This window comes from Rhamphochromis longiceps, linkage group LG20, assembly GCF_057381845.1.
Source record: "Rhamphochromis longiceps isolate RC_006_pf linkage group LG20, R_longiceps_female_GT1.1, whole genome shotgun sequence".
In the NCBI taxonomy this organism is placed as follows: domain Eukaryota; kingdom Metazoa; phylum Chordata; class Actinopteri; order Cichliformes; family Cichlidae; genus Rhamphochromis; species Rhamphochromis longiceps.
Window position 1 is genome coordinate 10874161 of NC_140576.1, and position 22974 is coordinate 10897134.

Here is a 22974-nt window from a genome sequence, read left to right on the forward strand (position 1 = left end):
TTCCGACTTTGGGTCTTTGCCTTCAAAATAAAACAGAATTTTCTTCCTATGATAGAAACCCTATAAAATGTGTAATAAAAACATCGGGGAATTTATAGAATTTTTTATGAGAAAGACGTTTGCTACAGAGAAATCCCCATTTTTAAGCTTGTTCTGACAATTTTTAGCTCTCGAAACGGTTTGACGCTTAACGATGTTAGCTTTATTTTGAAAGTAGAGTATTCCCAAAGGAAGTCCATTCATTTAAGCGAGCTTGACTACTGATCGGACGTCAGACTCATACATATAGGCATGTTTGCCGGTGCTGCACAATCCTAGTATCTGTATTTAGTTATTTGAACTAAACATATTTTGAATAAAGAAGATTTTGTTGGGGCTGTCATTTTCCGTCGCCGTGGTGGATATGAGACAGCTACCCTAATTACAAAGGTAATACAAGTGTTGTAAAAGTTAGCTTAAAGACGGCTAACAGCTAAAACAGTCTGTGATGATGTTACAGACATGATTATTTTGCTACGTTAAATCCTTGACAAATGTTATGGTACCTCGTAACACACCAAAACACACAGTCGATGCTCTTATTACAATGAAATCACATCTTTTAGATGTGGTTCTGTTGTCTACCTCAGATTTACCAACATTCACGAAGCTATGCTTCCTCTTTGTCCTGTTGTCACTCAAATATCTGGAAATTTCTTCTCTTGCTATAAATAAGTGGCCCATAAAGTGTGACTTTCGAAATGATCTTTCTTCTTATATCTAGATTCCCCTTTTATCTTTTGCATCTTGTTTTTTTTCCGCAAGGGGATAAGCTGCCGGTTCCTGCCCTGGCTCGTACCTAGGGTCAGCATGGATGAAGAATCCCTTGAGGCAGCCATCGCTGCCTATAGTGCCCAGTTGCAGCAGGTGGAGACAGCCCTGTCTGCCGGCCTGGACCCCACCCAGCACTCAGACCTGCTCAAACTGAAAGAAGATCTCCGTCAGCTGATAGAGCTCACTGAGGCCAGCCTGGTGTCTGTCAGAAAAAGTCAGCTGCTTGCAAGCCTCGAGGAAAGTAGCGGACTGCAAGTGAATGCATCAGAAGCAGCTACTGATGCAAACGGTGGACTTGATGCTGAGTTTGCTGCTTTCTACTCTGAACTTGGGGAGTCTTCGGGTAATAGCTCAGATTCCAAAGAGAGAACTAAGGACGGGGGAGGGGGGGAGGTGGATTATGAAGAGGAAGAAGAAGAAGAAGAAGAAGAGGACAAGGAAGAAGAAGATGCACTAAGTGGTACCAAAGTAAGAGCGCCCTATCGGACAACATGGGGAACATTGGAGTATCACAATGCCATGGTAGTGGGGGCAGAACCGCCAGATGGAGATGAGGCACAAGTGCGAGTGCTCTACATCTACCCCACCCAGAAGTCTATGAAACCCTGCCCGTTCTACTTGGAGGATAAATGTCGCTTTCAGGATAACTGCAGGTAAATTATCACTTTCACTGAGGTGACCATAAATTACTGACAGCGTGATTTAAATTCGGGGCTTCTGTCAGTTCAGTCCCTTACAAGATTATTGTATCATCTACTTGGATCTCAGATCTGTACACACAGAGAGTTATATTTGGTGTTTTTTCACTATCAAAGGTTTTCTCACGGTGAGGTGGTCTATGTGTCGGAGCTCAGAGAGTTCCTAGACTCTGATCTAAGTAATCTGGAAGAAGGTTCATCTTGCTTGGCTCGTCATGAGGACGGTATCTGGCACCCAGGCAAAATAAAAGGTATTCTGTTCACAGAGTGGTCGTAATGTAAACACAAAAAAAGTATGAAGAGGTATAAAGAAATAACTCAAAGCCTTCCTCTCACTTTAGAAATTGACAGCGGTTTCTACACTGTGAAGTTCGACTCGCTGCTGCTGAAAGATGCCGTGGTCGAGGCCGACGGCGTTATCCCACCTTTAAGGGAAGATGACCCGCTGTCATCAGAGTCCGACTCGGATGACATCGGTGATGGAGATGATGCTATGGGATATGCAAAAGGTGTGTTTACATTTTGTAAGAAAAAACAAATCAGCCACAACATCAGAAAATATAATCTTTAAGTCTGCCTGCCAATAAAAAAGGCAATGGGGTTCAGAGGCACTCACTTAAAAAAAGAAAAAAAAGAAAATGAAGAGGCTGCATGGTGTCGTGATTTCTCTTGGCAAGTGAACGATCACCTGCTCGATTCACCTTTGGGGTTTTGTCAGTAAAACTCCTGACAAACAAACAGCTGAAAGTAGCTTATGTTAAAAAAAGTTTCATGTCAGGACATCATAGAGAACGATGTTAGTAAAAATGTATCTGTCATAGCTACACATTGGGCCAGTTATTAATATGAAGAAGGGTTTTCTTGACTTGAAAAAAGAACTGACTGTGTCTTTTACTTGTTGTGCAACAGTTATAGACTTTGCTGTGGAACCCACTGAAACATCAAGCAGTGCTAATTTTGGTGGCTGGGAGGCGCATACCAGAGGCATTGGATCCAAGCTCATGCTCAAAATGGGCTACGAATATGGAAAAGGTGAGTGCAAACAGTGCACAACAAAGCGCTGAGGCTCAGAAGTCACAATGTCCACCCCTGGCATGCTGTTTAAAAATCAGCTAACCTAACTCTTTGCATTCATTTTGTTTTATTTTTAATTCTTGAGTTTTAAAAATAGGACAAAACATACATTTAAGACACTTTTAGAAACAAGAAAAAGTAGCACCAAGATTAGGAGAGGTTGTGATGGTGTGTGGTTAGTGTAAGACAGTGGTGTTTGGGTGAAGCAGTTATTTTCTTTAACAAGACGCGAGAGGGCAGTAAGGTGCACTTTAAAATCATATACAATGCATCACAGCTCAAAAGTGTGTCATCTAACAATAGACACACAAATGTCTATGCTTAAATTTGTGCTTTGTCCAGTTTTATTTTCACTTTGCTCTGTACATGATTGTATGTTTGCCACGTAAACGAAACAAGTTTTCATATTAACTTAAAGTGGTTTGTGGTATATTCAACCCAAACAAATGTCTATCCAAAATAAAATCAAGTCAAGTCAGATGTTTTTGTATAGCACATTTAAAAGACATAGATCGGTCTTCAAGTTTGAGTTGAAGATTTCCAATCAGACCTACTTTGTTTTTTGGTTTGTGTGGGAGGGGTGGGTTGTTTATTAGGAAAAAGCTTAGATATTACAAACAGCCTCTTCCATGATTTTCTTCCTACTTTTGTCATACAAAAGAGGGAGAGCAAGTACAAAAAATAGAGATAACTAATTAAATAACATTGATTAATTATTATTAAAGGAATGAAAGACAAAAAACAAAAAATGTTCCCAGTATCTTTTGGTTCTTCCAGTCTAATATTCAGTTGTTGAAAGGAGGAGAAATAACCTATATAAAATTATAAATAATTTAATTATAATATTTATAATGGTAGTGTGTGTGTGTGTAGCACATCTATCTATCTATCTATCTATCTATCTATCTATCTATCTATCTATCTATCTATCTATCTATCTATCTATCTATCTATCTATCTATCTATCTATCTATCTATCTATCTATCTATCTTCTGGTTTTCACTGTCACACTCTATCATTTTTTGTGTGTAGGTCTGAGATTGAGAATTACAGTCAAACTACTAAACTAACATTAAGTTAGATACTGGCGAACTGGTGTCTTAGTTAACATATTTAGAATGAATACAAATGCATTTTCACTGCACAGTGAATCCTAATAAAAGTCTATGTATGCAGATGTAAGAAGCACATTACACTGTGTTCTTCTTCACTCACTGTCTTTTATGTTTTCAGGCTTGGGAAAGCTCCAGGAGGGCAGAGTGGAGCCAGTAATGGCGGTGGTACTACCCAAAGGAAAGTCTCTGGATCAGTGTTCTGAGTTCACCCAGAGACGCACCCAGAGCAAGGCTGCAAAGGACGGCGCACAAACCGGCCGCCCAAAGCGGCGCAGAAAGCCTCGGGTCGCTACCAGAGGGGGCCAGACCGTTTTTGACTTTCTCAACCACAAGCTTGGAGGCAAGACCGCTCATCCTCCCGAGGGGGGTGCTGTTGCGCCATCAGCGGCAACCGGGGTGGAGGCTTACCGGGGAGGAAAAAGCACCAAGAGGAGTCTGAACGTGAGGCTGTTCCAGGCTGCCGAGAGGGTGTCCCAGACCGAGAGGGAGATCCAGAAGCTGAGCGAGTCACTCAGCAGACAGGAAGGCAGGTCAGTACTGGGGTCAGTGCACAGTCTTCATTAGCTGTACTGCAACCTTAGCCAATTGTTTCCCCACAGAGCCTCAGCAGCTGCTGTCACATTAGAAACCATTGCATATATCGCTCTGCTTACACAATACAACAGTCTATTGTGAGATATGAAGCATGTGGAACTTGAGTTGCTATAATGTTCCTGACAGTTAAAGTGGTAATTAATGTGAGTTTACAAAGAAGGACTGTGGGAGTTGCGCGAAAATGTAAATAAGGTGTGAAGTTGCGAGGTTAGACACATGGTTCTGTGGCCAACGCAGCTAAATTCAGTTTGACTCATCATCTCGTCTCAATTCCTAATCTGTCTGGGTTTTTATTTATTTATTTTTATGTGTGCAAAGGGACCCATCCATAGTGAAGCAGTTGGAGGAGAAACTGTCAGCGGCCCGCCGGCTGTTGGTCCAGCAGAAAGCCCAGGAGCTGTCCATCCAGAGAGAGCACAAGAAGGCCGACACACACAAGAAGATGACTGAGTTCTGAGCTCAGCTGTCTCTCAAAGACATGGAGGATAAAGGAAAGCACCGCGAGCCTGAAATGAACTTTTGCTCCCGCCCTTATGTCAGGTTTTTTTTTTTTTTGCTACACTGTATTTGAAGACTTGTTTTTTTCCAGTCGTTTCTCACTGCCGTCTCTTGATGCAGAGTGAATCCGCTGCTCTTCATTTATTTTTAAGCGCTGGCGCATTATCCGCTCAGCATTGATGTTTTTTTGATTTCCAGCTGCACAGGTCTCAATAATGTTCAAAAATATTTTTCATTTTTAATGAACTTTTGTTTTCCTAGCTGTATTTTTCTTCACCCGAACTGAAAAAAGAAAAATATATAGCTTGTTTGGAGAACCTATTGTGTGCCTTCCTTTGTTCTTAACCGCGCACACCTGAGCTCCACTTTAAACTGAATGGACTGTGTAACAGAATTTGTAATGTGCTCCCATTGTTAGGCTTCTTTGGCAGAGGTTTTGATCGCTCTGGCCGAGCACCGCTCCAGTGGTTGGTGCCGTATACTTGAACTTTCATACTTTTAAAATTACATCCTCAGGAGTTGGAAGACCTTTGCAGAGTTTTGAAGTTACGCCCACGCCTCTTACGGCTCGTACACACCATCTTTGAAGTTGCAACCGTAACCTTTCTGTTAAATAATGAATTTGGAGAGCAGCCTGCCTGCTCATAAAGTCTGACACACATTGTCTGTGGGGTTGGGTGGTGGCTACGTGAAGTAAAAGGTTGCAGTCGTGGTGCTGGGCAACCGTAGATCAGGCCTTCGTCCTTTTATAAGCGACTTCAAAACTGATGTGGCGAGGCATAATAACGCTATTACTTCAATTTATAAACACCTGCATTTAACATCTCAAATGAGAGCAGTGAGGTTTAGTGTGAGTCGGAGACCATGACAGACAACTAGAGGAACTGGTGAGCAATCATATCGTCCCTGAAGGAAGACAGATTGTACAATCATGCTAAAGCAGTAACAGCTGCAGTGAGATACAGTGTAAGCCTGTGCACGGGGGTCTACTGGAGAAGGCGGGAAAGCCACAGAGGCAGAACTCCTAAACCTTCTTCTCTCCGTACCCTGAGGGAAGCCCCCGCTTGCACCTCGGTCTGCTGAGTGACAGCACTTTGACTGCTGAATACTGCAGGGGTGACGCTGAATTCACTGATCATGGGCTAAATGCACTATGTGTGTTGATTTAATAGGATCCCTTGAGGGTCTGTGCTTCACGCTTTACCCCATTTATGAGGGTCCAGTCAGTGCCCAGCTAGAGGCAGATTCACTGCGTGTCCTACTGTGGTCGTGCTGTCTGCATGGTTGGGTGTATGAGTGCACCACACACTCCCACAGACACTCGTGCCATAAGAATTTGCTGGGGCAGTTTTTAACTGCGCTTCTCGGTGCCTCACAATTATGTGAGGTGAAATTACTTCTATTACTGTATGTTACTTGTGTTCATATTATATAGGTAACACATTACTCTGTTAATTTTTACTTGCTTTTAACTTTTTAAAAGAGTGTTACTCTGAACATGTAGATCAGCTGAGCTTTCTAATGTTTTTGTTTAATACTCCTGAGAAAAGTGTGTGTTTTTATGCCCTATTCATTAGGTTTCACAATCACTGTCACAAATATTGTAAATATTTTCTTATGTACAGTCATATACAGGGTAGGAAATAAAGACATATGGTGCAGGTGGATGTCATTCTAGCACAGACAGGTTTATTGGCACACATCTTACAGATAAAAAAAAAACAGCCTAACGTTATAAAAGCATAAGGTTATTATCAGATATCTGGTTCAGTCTCTTACAGTGAACCTCACGCATGAATACAAATGTCTCACTTTCTTTGTGATGAATATTGCTGAAAACTGTGAACTGATTCAGTTATCTAGCAAACTATTTCGTGTCTGAACTCACAGAATAGATTATTAAAGTCATGCTAACTGTCTCAGTATTCCAGTTTTTACACTTAGTGGTGTTCCTGAGCTAATAGGCTTTGAAAAGGTGCAAGTAAAATCCTGCCAAGGGCTAGAGACCCCTGCACCTGCTCTGGCTGATCTTAAAGCCCCAGAGCTGGCCTCCAACCTGTAATCTCACCTCCAGCTGAACCTCCAGCTTGAGGCTGATTTATTTCATTAACACGGAGGAAATGAAATAGGACTTCCAGTATTAAGTAAACAGTCAAAACTGCTTTGATATAAAAGCCAAAGTCTGACCGCAGTGTTTATGGTAATCTGTCTGACTTTATCTTTGTAAGTTTTACGTCTAAACATGACCATGAAACCTGCATTGTATTCATTCAGGTTACTTTAAAGGTAGAGCTCTTCCTGCTCGGGTTTACAGTCATTATAGAAATGCTTTAATGGCTGAGTTTGCCAGTGATGTTCTGACTGCTTCCCTAACAGGCGCAGGCTGTTCTTTGGCCAGTTGGCATTGAATCTTGGATGCAGATGCTATTCCCTTGTGAAGATTTTGGCTCAATATACTAGTTTTTGAATCGTGAGTTTTACTTGAGATGAAAGTGACTTTGTGAAAATCTCTCTAGGATGCTTTTAATGCTCCCAGAGAAGCACGAGTGACTCCCAAAGCACTTAATGCATACTGTTTAAATACAAAATATTCTCATCTGACACAAATACACTGTAATCATGAAAACATGACTCTTCACATATGCAGCACTCTGTTCTATACATTGAAGGCCTTGCTATCTACCTTGTATGCACACTTATTACCAATTAACAGTTAACAAGTTTTCTTTTTACAATTTTGCATGATGCATGAAATTGACATGTTTTTCCATCAGTTTAAACTTAATAACACATCAATGACTCACTCGAAGGTATTTTGAATATTGTCTCAGAACTGAGTCTTCTTGCTAAATCAATTTTAGCTTTGGATGGGATGTGGGGACTCTGTCCCATTCTCCTGAAACATCCATTTAAACTCTGTCAGTCTGGATGGGAACCATCCTTGAGCTGCCATCTGCAGGTGGCATACTGACGTTAAGTCTGGTCTTTGGTTGGGCCACTCAAGTGGCAGCATTGTGCTGAAACCACACTTGGACTTCATTTCAGTGTCATGTTGAAAGGTGAACTTTCATCCCAGTTTCAGGTTGCTGGACTCTGGAGACTCTGTTCTTCTAGGACTGTTCTGGATTTTAATGCATTCACACCACCTTCAGTCCTGACCCGTCTCTTTGTCCCTGTCACTGAGAAGCACCTTTGTGTTCACTACAGGGATAGTATTTCACTGTGGGGCTGAATGAGGTGATTGAAGGAGCCTGCTGTTTACCAGACATAAAACTTCTGGAGTTCTGCTCAGAGAGTTCAATTTTGGTTTCAGATCAGAAAATATATTTCCTGGTAAAAGCAAAGCTGACTGACATTATTAATTTTTACATATATTTGCTAGAAAAAATGGGACACAGCAAAATACTAAAACATGCAAACACAAATGGAAATACAATATACAAGGCAAAAACAGAGTTTGTACAATTTTAATAAGCTTGAAGGACAATATTTGGTATGACCACCTTTACTGTCCGACACAGTCTGAATTCTTAGGTAAACTTTTTGTAATGTCTTTTCGCGGTCTTCTGGAAAAGAGCCTTGAATGCCCTCCAGGTATCTTGAAGGACATTCAAGGCTTTTCTTTGGATGTCTCTGTGTAGATGATCCCACACTACTTTAGTAATGTCAAGGTGTGATCTCTGGGGAGGCCAAATCTATTGCTGATATTATTCCACTGTATTTTTTTCAGTCCAGGCATGCTTTTAATACACTACTAGTGTGTTTGGGATGATTGTAATGCTGAAAAATGAAACCAATCAGATGATTTCCATGATTTTTGCATGTTTTCTTCATTCTAAATTCCAATTCAATTTTGACAAAATCCAACTCCACTGGCTGAAATGCAGCCCCTGACCATGACAGAGCGTCCACCATACAATGCAAATGTCTGTAGATACTCACTGTTGTGCGTCTCTCCTAACATCCTGCATATTGACAGCAATTTGAAGCAGAAAAATTCTATTTTGGATTTACCCCACTAGATTCCCTTGCGCTGTCATTGATTTTCAGTTCAGTTCTTGTGCAATGTGGCATAGCTCAGCCTTTTCTCCCTGTTTCCCTTGCTTAAGAATGGCTTCTTGACAGCCACTCTTCCGCTGAGACCATTTCTGCTGAGGCTTCAGCGTACAGTCAACCGTCCAGATGCATCTCTCGGTTCCTGTGTCTAGTCTTTGCTGGATTTTACCTAGGACTTTCATCGATAGCTTTTAGGCCTCACAGTTCTTCTCTTTTCCTTTGCTTATCCAATTTTCACAGACTTTTTAAGGACAGTCCCCACACCATGCCATACCCATTATATATAGGTTAGTATTAGTAAGGAAGCAGCTATCATTAAGTTCATCTTCTTTGCAGGAAATAACCAACATTTTGAAATCAAAATGTCTACATTAATTATCCGAGCAGGGGCATATGTATCTCAGAAGACAATCACTGAATTGAAATTAGCACTGAAGGTCAATTTTTCATAAAGGTAAATTCAATAGCATGACATTTAGCTGTAATTAATAACACTGTGTACTTACATGGCATTTGGCATTGCTTCCTTGAGGAAGCCAACACAAAGGACCTTTATGGAGTTTTGCCATTTGCTTTTCTACAAGTATTTAATGCTGAAATTATGCATGAGATCTGTGCTGAAAAGGCATGGCTTATCATTTAATGAAAATTAGTTTGTGGTTTCATAAAGACCATGCTCATTTCATTTTAGAATTATAATAACAATATGCTGTGGTATTGTGTATCCTTGGAAAACTGGTGGGATAAATGGAAATTAATATCCGTTCATATATAAATCTTTGAATGCAGACAAAAGATTTAAACTCATGTTTGTCATATGCTACATTTTTGATGTTGCAACAAAGCCAGAGCACTCATTTGTATTTCAGGCTATCGCCACCTTTTTTTCTCCAGAGTTTGTGCTGAAACGTACGAATAAACAGGGAGCACGGCAGCTATTTCACCTTGTTCAAAGTGCAGTGTTTCCATATTGTGCTAAATTGCTGTTTTCTCTTGTCTGTGAATTTACATAATGATCAGTGGTTAGTCGTCTGCTGAGCAAGTGGAAATGCAATAGTTTGTTTGTTGAGGTCAAAATTGAGGTCATTACTTTGGGTATTCAGGTGTAACATTACATGCTTTTAAAGCTAATCAGATGTGGAGTTTTATTCACGTGGAGCTGCAGAGTGCTGATGTACGAACACAGGATTAAAGTGGAGTAATTGAATACTTTTTCGTTTCACACACAATTCAGTGATACACGTTTGTTCTGTTCCTCATGTTTCATCAGTTTTGTTTTGTTTTTGTTTCATTTCCACTTCTTTAAGTTATTTAGGCCAACAGTTCAAATTTCTAAAATAGAAATATTAAAAAAGCCTTTTCATAGATTCACATACCTAATCTAGATGCTTTCCATTTAGCTTTGTTTTATTTTACATGAAATTAATATAAGTAGACATGTGCCTATAGCTCTTTATGTGACATAAAGAAATCAAACAAGGCTTTCAAAAACATCTCACAACCCACACGCACGACAAAGGTGAGGGTGAATTTGGCACAAAGGCAAAGAAATCAAAAAATACACCCAACAAAGAGTGTGAGGGTGTTAAAGAACTACATGGACTTGAACTGAAACTGAAGTGAAGCATCTAAACTAGAAATGTGTGTGCAAAATGTACAGTGATGTGCTTTTGAACTAAAATAAACAATGAAATAATTATTTAATGCAAAAAAAATCTGTCCGGTCAGCTGTACAGTTCTGTTAAGGCCCATAATTATTTAATGATTGCTTTACTTCTTGCAAATTTTATAAGTGCTCCTAAATACAGTATCTGCTTTAGCTATTCTTTGAGGACAGAGGGACACGTGAGATTAATTTCTGTAACGTATTTTAAAAAAAACATCCAAAAAGCAGGTCCTCCTGTGGAAGCAGCGAATGAATAAAACTAAATGTAGTTAAGTGTGAAACCCTCCTCTGCCAACTTATTTTAAAACACTGCAGTACAATTAACCTTTGCTCTGTGCATGAAATAGTTTTTCACAGAATAGTGGTGTACTCATTAATAAATTTTAATTATCTTTTTTTATATAGCTGTTGTAGATACTGAAAAGATCCATTATGGGAAGCGACAGAAGTCAGGTCATAATGAAAGCGGAGAGGACGCTGGAATTAAATGTTGGAACTAATGAGTAACAAATTCATCTCAAAATCTTCAACGCCAAGGTAGAATAATAATATTACCAGCATCGCCACATTTATTGTCATCATCCATATCAGTTTCTGCTCTACTTGATAAACCAAAAGAAGCAAAAGAGATGGAAAGAATGACAACGATCTGCAGTAAAAGCAAAGAGAATGGCTGAATAGATGTGCTAGAGTTAGAAAGTTGCAAAGCTGCATGTTTGCTTACCTGTGGAGTGACTCTTGCACAAAGCAGGACACCTGAATGCACCCAGCCAAGAATTCTGGCAATTAGGTTTCAAAGAAACAATCGTTTTATGAACATATGTATTTTTTTGTATTTGGCAAAAGCACTGTACATTGATCTGTTCCACAGTCCACATACTGCAACACTGACATTACTGAAGGAATGTTAAAAGTTAGCTATATATTCAACTTTACACAGTCTTATGAACAGCTCCCGGTGCCTACAGTCTTTGTCTGTCTGTGGCATCATCCATAGTTCTTCATGGGTTAGAGTCAATTTTTCACCGTTTTTTACAAGAGTATCTGATTGAGCCATACAGCTCAATGTCAGAACGGAGTGACATGGAAGGATATTTTTGCTGTTGGCCTTTTGCCCTCATAAAGAATTTATATGCCCACTGAAATCGATGATTGATATTTCATCTTGTCTTTTAGCGAGTAACCTTCCGATGACCCGGCCTAAGAGCGAGAAATGTGACAAGTAGTCCTTTTGAAAAACAGAAAATAAAAAGACCTTTTTTTTGTTAAGAGAATGGGGGAACACGTCCTTCTGTCTGTCCGTGTTCTCTTTCCCTTGATGCAGAGATTCTAGATCATTCCAGCCAGCCAAGGAGGAAGAAAGAGTCCCACAGATCCCAGTATACACACCAGCACAAACATCCAGAGGAATATCCTGTCAATGACCATGGCCACATACTTCCAGTCCTCCTTGACCTAGCAGAGAGGGGAAACAGCACAGGGGGACATTTCAAATTTCACTCCACACCACCTTCCTTTTCTACCTGTCAGTTTTCACCCTTGATTGATTTCTCACGAATGGCTGATTTTTTCATTATGAGTCTGCTATCTCTTAAATGTCAGTCAATCCTTGCTTGTGTCTCTTATGAAAAATTCAAGGTCAAATTGCGGAGGTCCCATTGTTTTAAAGACAGGCCTATTCTGGTTAGAGCTCGAAAGCGTATTGTGGCGTCGACGGTGACTGATGTCAGTGAATACAATAGGTTTTTATTACATTTGCTCACATATATCCTCCAGAAACGTATTTTTCCCCTCTCAGAAACTTTATAATTAGCATTTTATCACTATGTGCTGAATTTTTTTTAATTATTTGACATGTAATACTTGTTCCAAGCACAGTTTCAGGGTTATGTTTGAAAGCAATAAAGAAAATTCACTTGTCTAATGGTCAATTTTAATTAGGTTGCATAAGCATTTGTATGTGCGACTGTTCACACTGAGTTGCCCATAAGAGCTTCTAAATAAGACAGCGTTCTTTTATCATCAGAAAATCCCGATTACTGTTATTACTGACTCAGTCATGTCACTTTTATCTTGCTTTTTAATAATTAGCAATGGTAAATTGACTTGTCATTTATGGGTCTGATACTTGATTGTCATTATGTGTTTATGTGCTCTTCCTTTCTTGCATCCCTTCTGAGTTTTTGGGTATGCGCATCCTCAACATATGCAAAAGCCATGGGAGCAGTATATAAACATGTATGTAAATGCCAACAACAAATGTTTTGAAAAGAAACAAATATGATATTGAAAGTCTTATTATACTTTGTATGATTTACAGTGAGCAGAATCAGTAGTTTAAAAATATATTCGTGTTGGCAGGGGTGATTTGGCCCTGTTCTTTTTCTAGTCAATAACATTTTTAAAGCCTCCTCCTAGTACACAGCATAGACAGGAAAAAGTACAGTATGTGAACAATGCTGCATGCAGTGGAGCTCTGCATACATAGATGATAAAAAGCAGATAACAACATAACCATTTTTTATTTTTATGCAACACACAAAGGACAGCCCACACTGCTTAAAACACACTATTTTTCCAGTTATTCTGGAAAAGTTGTTGTCACTCAGTGCCTGAGTTCAGCTTAGCTGGATCTCTGACATGCAAAATAACAGGGTTCCTTGTTTGTTCAGGATTACTTTCATCCTCTTTTGCACGAGAAAAGAAAGAAGGGGAGGAGCACTGCTTGGTGGGAGTGAGCACAGGGAACATACATGTAGGCTTTTTGCATGGAAGTACATTTCACCCCTGTAGGATCCAGTCAGAATCTACTGTTTTTATTTAATGTTCCTCTGACACCTTAAATGCCTGCAGGCAAAAGATGCGAGGTAGTTATGGGGTTTTTTTTACAAACAAACTGACCTTTTAGAAATGTGCCCGCTGAGGTACCATGTTTCTCCTGCTGGGATCTGACTAATTTTGAAATTGAACAAATCGTGACAGATCAGGTATTGGATTTTATTCTCCCATTTACTTCAGTCTCTAAATGGTAGCTCAAAATTACACAGTGTGGTTTTTGTCCTGTCTGTCTCCTCTCATTCCCAACTAGCCGTGGCAGATAGCTCCCTGAGCCCGGTTCTGCCGGAGGCTTCTTCCTGTTAAAAGGGAGTTTCTCCTTCCCACTGTTGCCAAGCGCTTGCTCATAGGGGGTCATTTGATTGTTTTGGGGTTTCTTTTTCAAATTATTGTAGGGTCTTAACACTAAAATATAAAGCACCTTGAGGTGACTGCTGTTGGGATTTGGCAATAGATAAATCAAAAATTGTGCTAAAAGCCCTTATTTAATTTCTGAAAGGATTTCACTTGTGTTTAAAACAGAACATTTAGAAACATTATTACCAAGGCTTGATCGTTTCTGTCTACTCACTGAAAAGTCTGCATCTTCTGCCCTGAGATGATCAGCGATGTACTGCACTCCCTCTATAGCCCGTTTCATAGCTGGAGAAATAGTTGGAATCACAGCATCCTGTTGGGTACTTGCATCTTTTGTGGACTCTGCTGTTAGGGTTTCTGCTAGCTGATCTGTAGGAGGAGTTTTTTTCAACTGCCCCATTATTCCAGAGACCCCATCATCATGCAGACAGCAGTACTGGACACTGCTGGAGCGACACAGATGTCTGGCTTTCTGAGGAAGCGACTTCTGTTGGTCACACATTTGCTCTACGCTGTGGGAGCGACCATTTGGGGCCAGTCTACTTGGTTCTTCCCTCGACAGGTTGCGAAGTGGACCCAGTGGCAAAGTTGGGGGCAATGACAATTGGGAAGAAGACGAGGCCGCTGAGTTGTGTCTGCGTAGGGGTTGCTTCTCTGAGAGAACTGAATACTGACCAGATGTGGATCGGCTGAAAATGTCGGCCTTCAGTGGGTGATCTTCTTCATTGTGCTTCCCAAGAGGGGAAGAGGGTGGAGATGGTGAGCAGACGAGGATGCTTGGGCTGTCAGACTGTGTCCTTGGGATTATATTTTCAGCCTGGGCCATTTGTATTAGCCCAGTCTCTAGGCCTGTCCAGAAGGCCTGAGAGTTGCCTGTGGCAGATATCGTTGTTGGACGGTGCATCATCTCAATAAGCTTCTTGCAGTGCTGCTTTGCGGTGCCTGGCGGACGCTTCATGAAGAGGACCTGAGGTACCAAGTCCAGGAATACTCTGCGGACCCAGTGAGGCATGCCATGTGTTTGTGGGGATCGGTGGTGTACATTCAACACAAAGACGGTAATTATGATGGAGAGCGTGACAAAGACCATAGTGAACAGCAGGTATTCACCAATCAGTGGTATGACCAGAGATGTAGATGGTATTATCTCTGTTATCAGCAGGAGGAACACTGTTAAGGACAGTAGCACTGAAATGCACAAGGTAATCTTCTCGCCACACTGGGAAGGCAAATAGAACACCAGCACAGTCAAGCAGGAGATAAGCAGACAGGGGATAATAAGGTTTATAGTGTAGAACAATGGAAGCCTCCGAATGATGAAGTAGTAAGTGATGTCTGCATAGATCTCTGTGCAGCACTCATACTTTTTTGTATTGTACTTGCCCACTGCATTGACAATCACCCACTCCCCGCTCTCCCAGTAGTCCATCTGGTCCACATCACCGGCCATGCTGATCAGATCGATCTTGGCACGGTCATAGGTCCAAGAGCCGAACTTCATCTTGCAGCTTTGCTGGTCAAAAGGGAAAAACGTGACATCTATGCTGCATGAAGACTTATAAATGGCTGGTGGCATCCACTTTATCTGGCCATCGTAGAACAGATGCGCCTTTGTGAAGTGAGTAACTGCAAAGTCACCGTCGGCACTGCAGATGAAGACCAGGGGAGAAAGGTGGAAACACATATATCAGACTCACATCACATTTTAGCCCCTCTTTAATAAAGGAATTTTATAAGTTTAATTCTGGGTGATTTCTTCAAGCACTACTTTAAAATGTTCAAGGTCAGTCGCAGCTCACAGGTAGAGTAGATGTTCAGTTGCCATGGAGGTAACTAAGTCTTTTTCATTGGAAAACTCAAGTAACAAATAAGATTTTTTGCTCAATAGATACAGGAGAAAGTTAAAGAAGTGGTGTTATCCGTTTTTACAGTTTCTAACCCTGTGAAATTCAGGGGTCGAGACTAATTTAAAATGTATTTAAAAGATTAAGTATTCTGAGTCATCAAATAAAAAGTGAAAATGTCTTCATCTATGTCAATGACACTTATGTTTATGTGTGTACATCTCTAAATGGGCAAGATGTCATGTCTTTAACATTCTGTTGGTGTCCAGTTTGTTCATTATTCAGTTCATTCACAGTCTGTTGTTGCCTTTTTGTTATCTCTTCATGCTCTACTTGTGTTTGAGTCTGTCTCCATTGAGTTACTTCCTGTTTTATTTTGGTGTTCCTTGTCATTTTCTTTTCTTTTTTTGCAGTTCCTGTGTCTCATTATCCCTGATTTGTTCCAGCTGTGTTCCCCATCTTTTTCCACCAGCCTCATTAGCTTTTGTATTTATTGTCTCAGTCTTCCCTTGTCATTTGTTGAGTGGCTCCATATTTCTGTGTGTTCTCTAATGTTTCTCTGAGTCTTGTAGTATTTGTTAGTGTTTCCTATCCTGGAGTAATTATTCCTCATTATTCCATTTTCCCGTTCTTATTTTGGACTGTTTCCCTTTCATCAATCCTCCACTTAATGCTTGCTTTATGCTGCACATTGCATTTGGGTCCGCATGCAGCTACCACTTTCCACACAGCTTATGATTTTCTGTTTAGAGACGTTTATGGAACAATTCAGTGCTAACATGATATAATTTTCGAGACGTGAATAAGGTCTTCATGAGCCAGAGGAAAACAGAACTTGAAGATACAGTTTTGTCTCAGATCTGAAATCTCCTTTGTGTACACAACAGTCCTGCTTTTACACACCTGATACCAGTTATTACATCCACCCTCATCGTGTGAACCAGCAATCTCAGTTCTACATCTCAAGGTGCAGAGCTCATTCCAAACCATTCAGCTCAAGTCTACAGAGGAAATAGCTTGAACCTATGTAATCAGAAAACCCTTTTGATGTTTATTTTCTCTGAATGGACATGCAGGCTATTCACAATGTAACATTTTGCTGTTTAAATCAATGCTGTTTACAAAAGTCTTTGAGATATTGTGTCACAAATGCACTTCACAAGTGAGATCGCCATGTTTTGCCTCACTAATTAAAAGAGAGAAGTGACAAAGGTTCAGTCATTTCACCATGAAAACAACAATCTTTGTTCAATAACTTAAAAGTTGGATATTTAGCAAATTCTTTCATGAAATTTTCTTTCCTATTAGCCGACTTTTGGAAAAAATATTAATCCAGGTTTACTTGAGGTGCTCATACTAGATGCATTTTATCGTTGAAATACATCCAGTTACATTTCACCTTCTTATTCCCAGCCAAATATATTACTTTCTGTCATACTGAGCTTTGTTTGTAACCACATCCATTAGGAGTGACCTTGTTCACATATATTTCAACTAAATTACTTTATGACATTGGCACAGGACAAGATGTTTGGCACAACAGCAGATTCTTCGTGTTTTCCCTCAAGTCATGCCATCTGTTGGAATTAAACCACCAGAATCTGAGCATTACTTGCCATATGATCATTTTTACATTGAAATGTTGACATTTAAAACGCACAGGAAGCACACTGTGGGCCTGAAAAGAATCTAAATTTCATATAGCACAAAAAGGTGTTTCCTTCCTCACTTGTTGTAGAGGACAATGTCGGGTCTCCAGATAATCTCTGAGGGGATACGTATGGAGGTGACATTTTCATAATCCTCTGGGTTCCAGCAGAGTTTGTAATCGTTCCATTCCTGTTGCAAAACATTAATCATATTTATGCATCGCAGCGTTATACTGGACTGTATTTCACATGCCTTTTCTCTATCATCTTTTCTTACTTGCTTAACCCAGACATTTGTAGTCATCATCTGGTTCTTCTCATCCTTTTATGGAAAACAGAAAAGAGGATTACTCTGATTACAATGAATTCAACGTCCATCAGCACTTTATTACCACTGAGATAGAATTGAGTTTTTTCTTTCTCTCTTTTTTATGGTCCTCCCCCAAACTCATGGGGATGGGATTTTGTCCCCATAAGTGAGTGTTAGTCCCCACAAGTACAGTAGTATGGCAGTGGTCTGTCCTCACAAAGACGTCTAAACAAGTACACACACACACACACACACACACACACACACACACACACACACACACACACACACACACACACACATTCATGAATCATTTCTAGAACAAATCAACCAGAACAAAAAACACTTTCACTTCTTTGCAGGCAAGCTGCTTTCTCCAGCTCTTCCCTGGGAACTTCTAAGACACAGCAGGCAGTGAATGCACTGTGCAGGAGAAGACAACTTCACCTAAAGTTGACTCTCACCGGCAGGCAGGTGGAGAAAGTACTGTCAACTAATTGTTTGTCATAAACCTGAAAAGTCATCCCCTGCAGCACAGTCTTGCACTGGGTAACTTTTAAATGGCTCTGCATGGCAGTCGGGTGTTTATATAATCATTTTTACCTTAGTCAACAGAATCTCAGTGACATTTGTGTAAAATGCATACTAAAAGCTTGCACTTAAAACCACAGGAGGTCTGGAATGCAAAGATACCAACATGACGAGAGGGGTTAACGAAGTTATTTTTGTCTAGAGCAGCTGTGTCTGGATTGCTGCTCAGGAGACAGATTTGAATATTTACTGTCTGTGTTAGCATACTTGACAAGTGAATTTAATTTGGGAAAATAATGCATTGTCTTCTGTTGGTGTGATTTCATTTCCGCTGATTTATCTCTCTTGCGTGGTGTATCTTTCAGCTAGTAATTACCAATATACAGCACATAAGACAGAATCTCCTCCCAACATAACACTCATAATAATGAAACACATGTCTCATGCCCATTCAACAAGCCAGGATGTTTGTAATTACAAGGATAGCTTTTTTGTTAAATCGTTACAACTTTAGTGATATATGTATTTAGATATTTACATAAATGGTAACTTAATTACAGGTAGTTAAAAAAAGCTATTTAATGATCAGAGTCCCATTATGGAGCCATAACATCGAAATGTCTCGCAGTCGTTTCTTTTCTCCTCAAAGAAGAAACACACAGATCGTGTTATTTTTGAAGGGCACAGTGGTAGCTAGACTTTAATGTCCAGTCGTAGATGTTGATGGAAACTTAACAAAGATGTCAGCTATTACTTACCACATCAATTAGCTGAGCGATAGATAGTCCAAAGTGGACTAGTACTGTATCTGTAGTGTTCCTCACAGGTCGGGAGAGCTTATTGTAATTTGCAAACAGATTCTGGAGCAGCCTCTCTTCAGCGTGGGCATGGGGTCCAAGTTGGAAACACACTGAGGCCAGAAATGAGAAAAAAATTCAACAAAACAAGAAGCTGAGATTAATCGTGTGCCGTCCTGTTTATGTAATTTAAACGAGACCAATTGATCTTTACTTAGAACTGCAACTGCAATGCATAGGATATTCTTTCCTACGTTTTTTTTTTTTTTTTTTTTAACTCCATGGTGATTTGTACCAGTTGATTTTGTGCAGGGCTCTCGTGCATATTCTCATAACCATTTTGAATTGTTTCTATTTTTGTTCACATATTCATGAAATACAGGGCAGAACTTTATACGAATACTATTAATGTTGAAAATATTTGCTTCCATTCACAATACATTAATCTGTAATGGATTGAGCTGATGCTACGATACCAAAGAATACAGAGTGTAATCTAAAAGTAGGGTGACCTCTATTATACAGCTGGCCTATGGTTACATGAGACGGGATCTGAGAGACGGGACAAATCAGGATGGAGGGTTTGGGGTGGGGGGGTTGCATAAAAGGAATAAGAGGAAGGAACAAACGTGCTGATGGAGCGATCTGTCCAGACGTTTCCCTCACCACCCTCCTCCACCCACCCTCCACTCTCTCCCTCTCCCTTTCTTCCTTTCAACAGCCGTCCTGATGAAGCAACTCAATCAGATCCCTCGGCACTGAGAAGGACCCGGCAAGGTCTGGGGACAATTAAAGAGAAAGGGATGATCCTGTGCCTTCGACAGGACGACGTCCTTTGCATTTTGGTTCTTTCCTTTCACATTCACTTGGGCACTTTTCCATTATAAACCTTGTTGCATCTGTGCAGGTAATTCATTGTGTTTGCAATCTTTCAGAGGCAGTGATTGATTTAACTGGCCTCACTGATATTTTATCATCTCTAGCAGTACCACACAGTTCAATGTCTTTCTTTCTCTTTGGATTTAATTTGTTTTGTCAAATATCACATGAAAAAAATAATCCTAAAGAGGACCCTTCCAAACTAGATTCTTGTGGTTTCTGGACAACATTAATATATTCGCCAAACACACTTGCTTGGCTCAGGCCCCTATAGAAAGGACGTGAGAGGACCTTTCTATAGGCTTCCATTAGTAACTTCCACTTTTCTAAGGCTATATTATTCCAAACGCCCCTTACTTGTATCCTTAAAATAGCGATACAGGTGTTGTTGCCATGCTGCTGGCCTTCCTCTTGGGTCCTTCTACCCACTCAATCAAAGTTGATGGGCTGTCTTTCAGTTGACTGAAAACTGGCATCCACTATTTTTAAAAGCTTGGGATCGATATCTTATTAAATGGATATAGTTTCTTTTTCCTTTCATGTCTTGTCTTCCTGTTTTCACCTGGATCTGTTTGACATTTCCAGACACCCAACAACCTTGAAATGCTGTTACACGTTCAGACGAGAGAGGCCGTCAAAGGTGGCGTTTGTTTTATCGCATCAAATTCTAGCATTATCTGTTGAATGCGACCAATATTAAACTAAACCGGAGGCTCAAGTACATTCTAAATCAGCCTTGGGACTAATGGGTTTATATGGGAGAGCTCACAGGGTGTTGTGACTTTGGTAAAAAATGCAGATTAGAGCAATAATCTTTGCAGGGAAAAGTAGGCAACTGTTAGATGAGTTTACTTCTACATGGTGTGTTCTCCATTACACTATGAATAAGACTCATGCAGACTGTGATGATGCCATTGTCTGTCACTCGTTATCGTGAAGTTTTTCTTATATTGCTGTATTTTACAGTTTTCTGAAGCTACAGCAAAGCCTGATGAGTTATTTGGACGTGTCAGAGCTACTGGGTCCAAATCTGTCCTCATCTGATCAATGCTGTCTCATAGGACAGTATTGCATCAGAAGCAAATTAGTTTTCACTCAAGTGAATACTACACAACCAGGCAGATGAAGCTTGTTACCAGGCTACAAAGCTCGCGTAGCAACACAGGCAGTTTCTACCCTTCAGCAGCAAACTACAGAAAACAAGTTTTTTTGTCCCAAAGGTCGTGTGTTTTTATGGTTGTATTGTTCATTGTGCCAAATTAGCCCTCAGCAAAAATCATTGCCTGTCTGGTAAGTAATGAGACTGGGGTGGACTGAATATAGATGACTGGGGTAAGGAGAGAGGCTTATATTAAATAGAAAAGCAAGGCCATCTGATGCCTTTCAGTCGTTTCTCTGAATTGCCCTGCTATTTAGGGCAAATCTATTGAAATGGCACAAATACAGGCAGTTCTTTTGAGTCATGCAGTAAATTTCTTTGTAAGCCAACTTTGTTGATGCTGATAAACTTGACCAGCGTGATATTTTAAACAGAAAAAAGAGGAGTGGGAAAAAAATCTAATTTGAGATGATTAGTAGCTAAAAAACCCTCCTCTTTCAATATATACTTCTGCCTTCAGCAAAAATGAAAAATGCATAAACATCCTTCGCATCGGTTTCCCCTATGTTGAAAAATAAAATGACAGATGATGCAGCTTTAATGACAGCACGGTGGAATTATTTACCTTGTGGAGGAAGAGTGAAGAAAAGTAAGCTCAAACATTTGTAGAAATCCATAGTGATCCAGCAGTACCCAACTCTATCAGTGAACTCCCTCCAACTTCTGCTGGATTTCAGTCATAGCAGAAGTGATCAAACCTGGAAAGTCTGCCCTGTGACAGCAGGTCGTCAAGGGGTTCAGATCAGGTTAAACACCCAGACGCAGAGGTCACGTCAGTCTGAGTCAACCCAGGGTCCGGCGGTCCTCCTGATTCCATCTCTCCATCTTTTCACAATCTCTTTTGTCCAGTCATAGCAGTATGAAGGACCCACAGACACATAGTGTAGTTTTTCTCATCCAACACTTCAAAGTCCCTCCTCCTCCTTCCACTGGAATCCTTCATCCAAGTGTGGCTGGCTTATCCTTCTCTTCTCCACCCTCCCTGTCAACATTACTCCCTCCCTCGCCTCTCATCTCTCCGCCTCCTCACCTCATCTCTCCCTCTCTCTCTTTCTCTCCCCCCTCTCTCTCTCACACACCTCATTTCTCTCTTTGTATTCTATCTTTCCCTCCTACTTACATATTTCTTTTTCTCCCTGTTCCAGTTTTCTCTTCTTCACTTTTTTCATTGAAAACAGAACTTTTTGTCAGTCTCTTTCTCTCTGTGTGTGTGTGTGTGTGAGGGAGAGTGTGAGAAGGAGTGTGGGGTGGGATTGGTAGGAGGATGGGGTAGTGGATGTCGACTTTTTGATTACTGGTACATACAGCAGCAGCGCTGTGTGGTTTTCTTGACCAGTTATTTGTATGTGAGCTGTGTTACAGTGTATGTGCAGCTACCTGTCAAAGTCCACTGTGTTAAAAAGTGCCAGTGAGTCACAGGACCTCTGGATACTCTTCAACCTCCCCTCTGCACTGTTTCCCACGAGCACTCCCCCCGCCCACCCTTTCTCCCCCACTCCTTTTTCTTTTAAACACCCCTGACCCTCACACACTGTCAATTTTTCATGTGACGTCTCACACACAGATGAAGACTTCTTTTTCTCTATAGCATCTTACTTCCCCCCCAGTCTGCTTTCAGCTTTTATACGTCAGCAGAGCTCAATGCCAAGGCTAGCCATCTATTGAGACAGTCACATTTGCTTGAGGTGTATTTCCTGTTGCTGAATATCTTTTTCATTTTTCTCCAGCAATGTCAAAATGTCACCTGAGAATGAGAACTGGAGAGCCTTAAAAAAATGTAAGCGTCATCATTACATGAGGATGGGTGAAGGAGAAGCTGACTTTTGACTTTCTGACAGTTCTTCCTGAGTGTTATATGACAGAGTGAAAGAAAAGATGTGCAAACAAAGATATATTTTGCTGTTTTAGTTGTCTTTGTCAGATATGCTTCTCTGTGAGCCCACAGAGAAGAGCCTCTGCAGAGCACGCATTGATTTTTTCTAATCAAAGACGAAGTTCTCTTGATCCAGCGATGACTAACTGTGACGTGACAGATGAAGAGATTCCTCTCGCCAGTTTGCCACCACGAGCACAGATCCACATTCTTGCCATGAGAGAT

At 40.6% G+C, this 22974-nt stretch overlaps 2 protein-coding genes across 3 annotated transcripts; one reads left to right on the plus strand and one right to left on the minus strand.

The window, feature by feature from the left end:
* The first annotated feature begins 264 nt into the window (after positions 1-264).
* Positions 265-6507, plus strand: zgpat (zinc finger, CCCH-type with G patch domain). The gene is made up of 7 exons (XM_085393121.1): positions 265-429; positions 805-1466; positions 1629-1762; positions 1853-2020; positions 2421-2543; positions 3820-4231; positions 4614-6507. The coding sequence occupies exons 2-7, from the start codon at positions 850-852 to the stop codon at positions 4750-4752; spliced, it is 1593 nt and encodes a 530-aa protein (XP_085249247.1). The 5' UTR covers positions 265-429; positions 805-849; the 3' UTR covers positions 4753-6507.
* Positions 6508-6706: 199 nt separating this feature from the next.
* chrna4b (cholinergic receptor, nicotinic, alpha 4b) lies at positions 6707-21818 on the minus strand. 2 transcript variants are annotated; one of them, XM_085393120.1, is made up of 6 exons: positions 21442-21818; positions 18800-18951; positions 17478-17522; positions 17281-17390; positions 13922-15353; positions 10251-11970 (listed from the first exon to the last, which is right to left on the minus strand). In XM_085393120.1, the coding sequence occupies exons 1-6, from the start codon at positions 21491-21493 to the stop codon at positions 11845-11847; spliced, it is 1917 nt and encodes a 638-aa protein (XP_085249246.1). In that variant the 5' UTR covers positions 21494-21818; the 3' UTR covers positions 10251-11844. The 2 variants fall into 2 exon arrangements, with proteins under 2 accessions (XP_085249244.1, XP_085249246.1); XM_085393118.1 differs by having other exon boundaries at positions 6707-11970; positions 17281-17522.
* Between the last annotated feature and the right edge of the window lie 1156 nt (positions 21819-22974).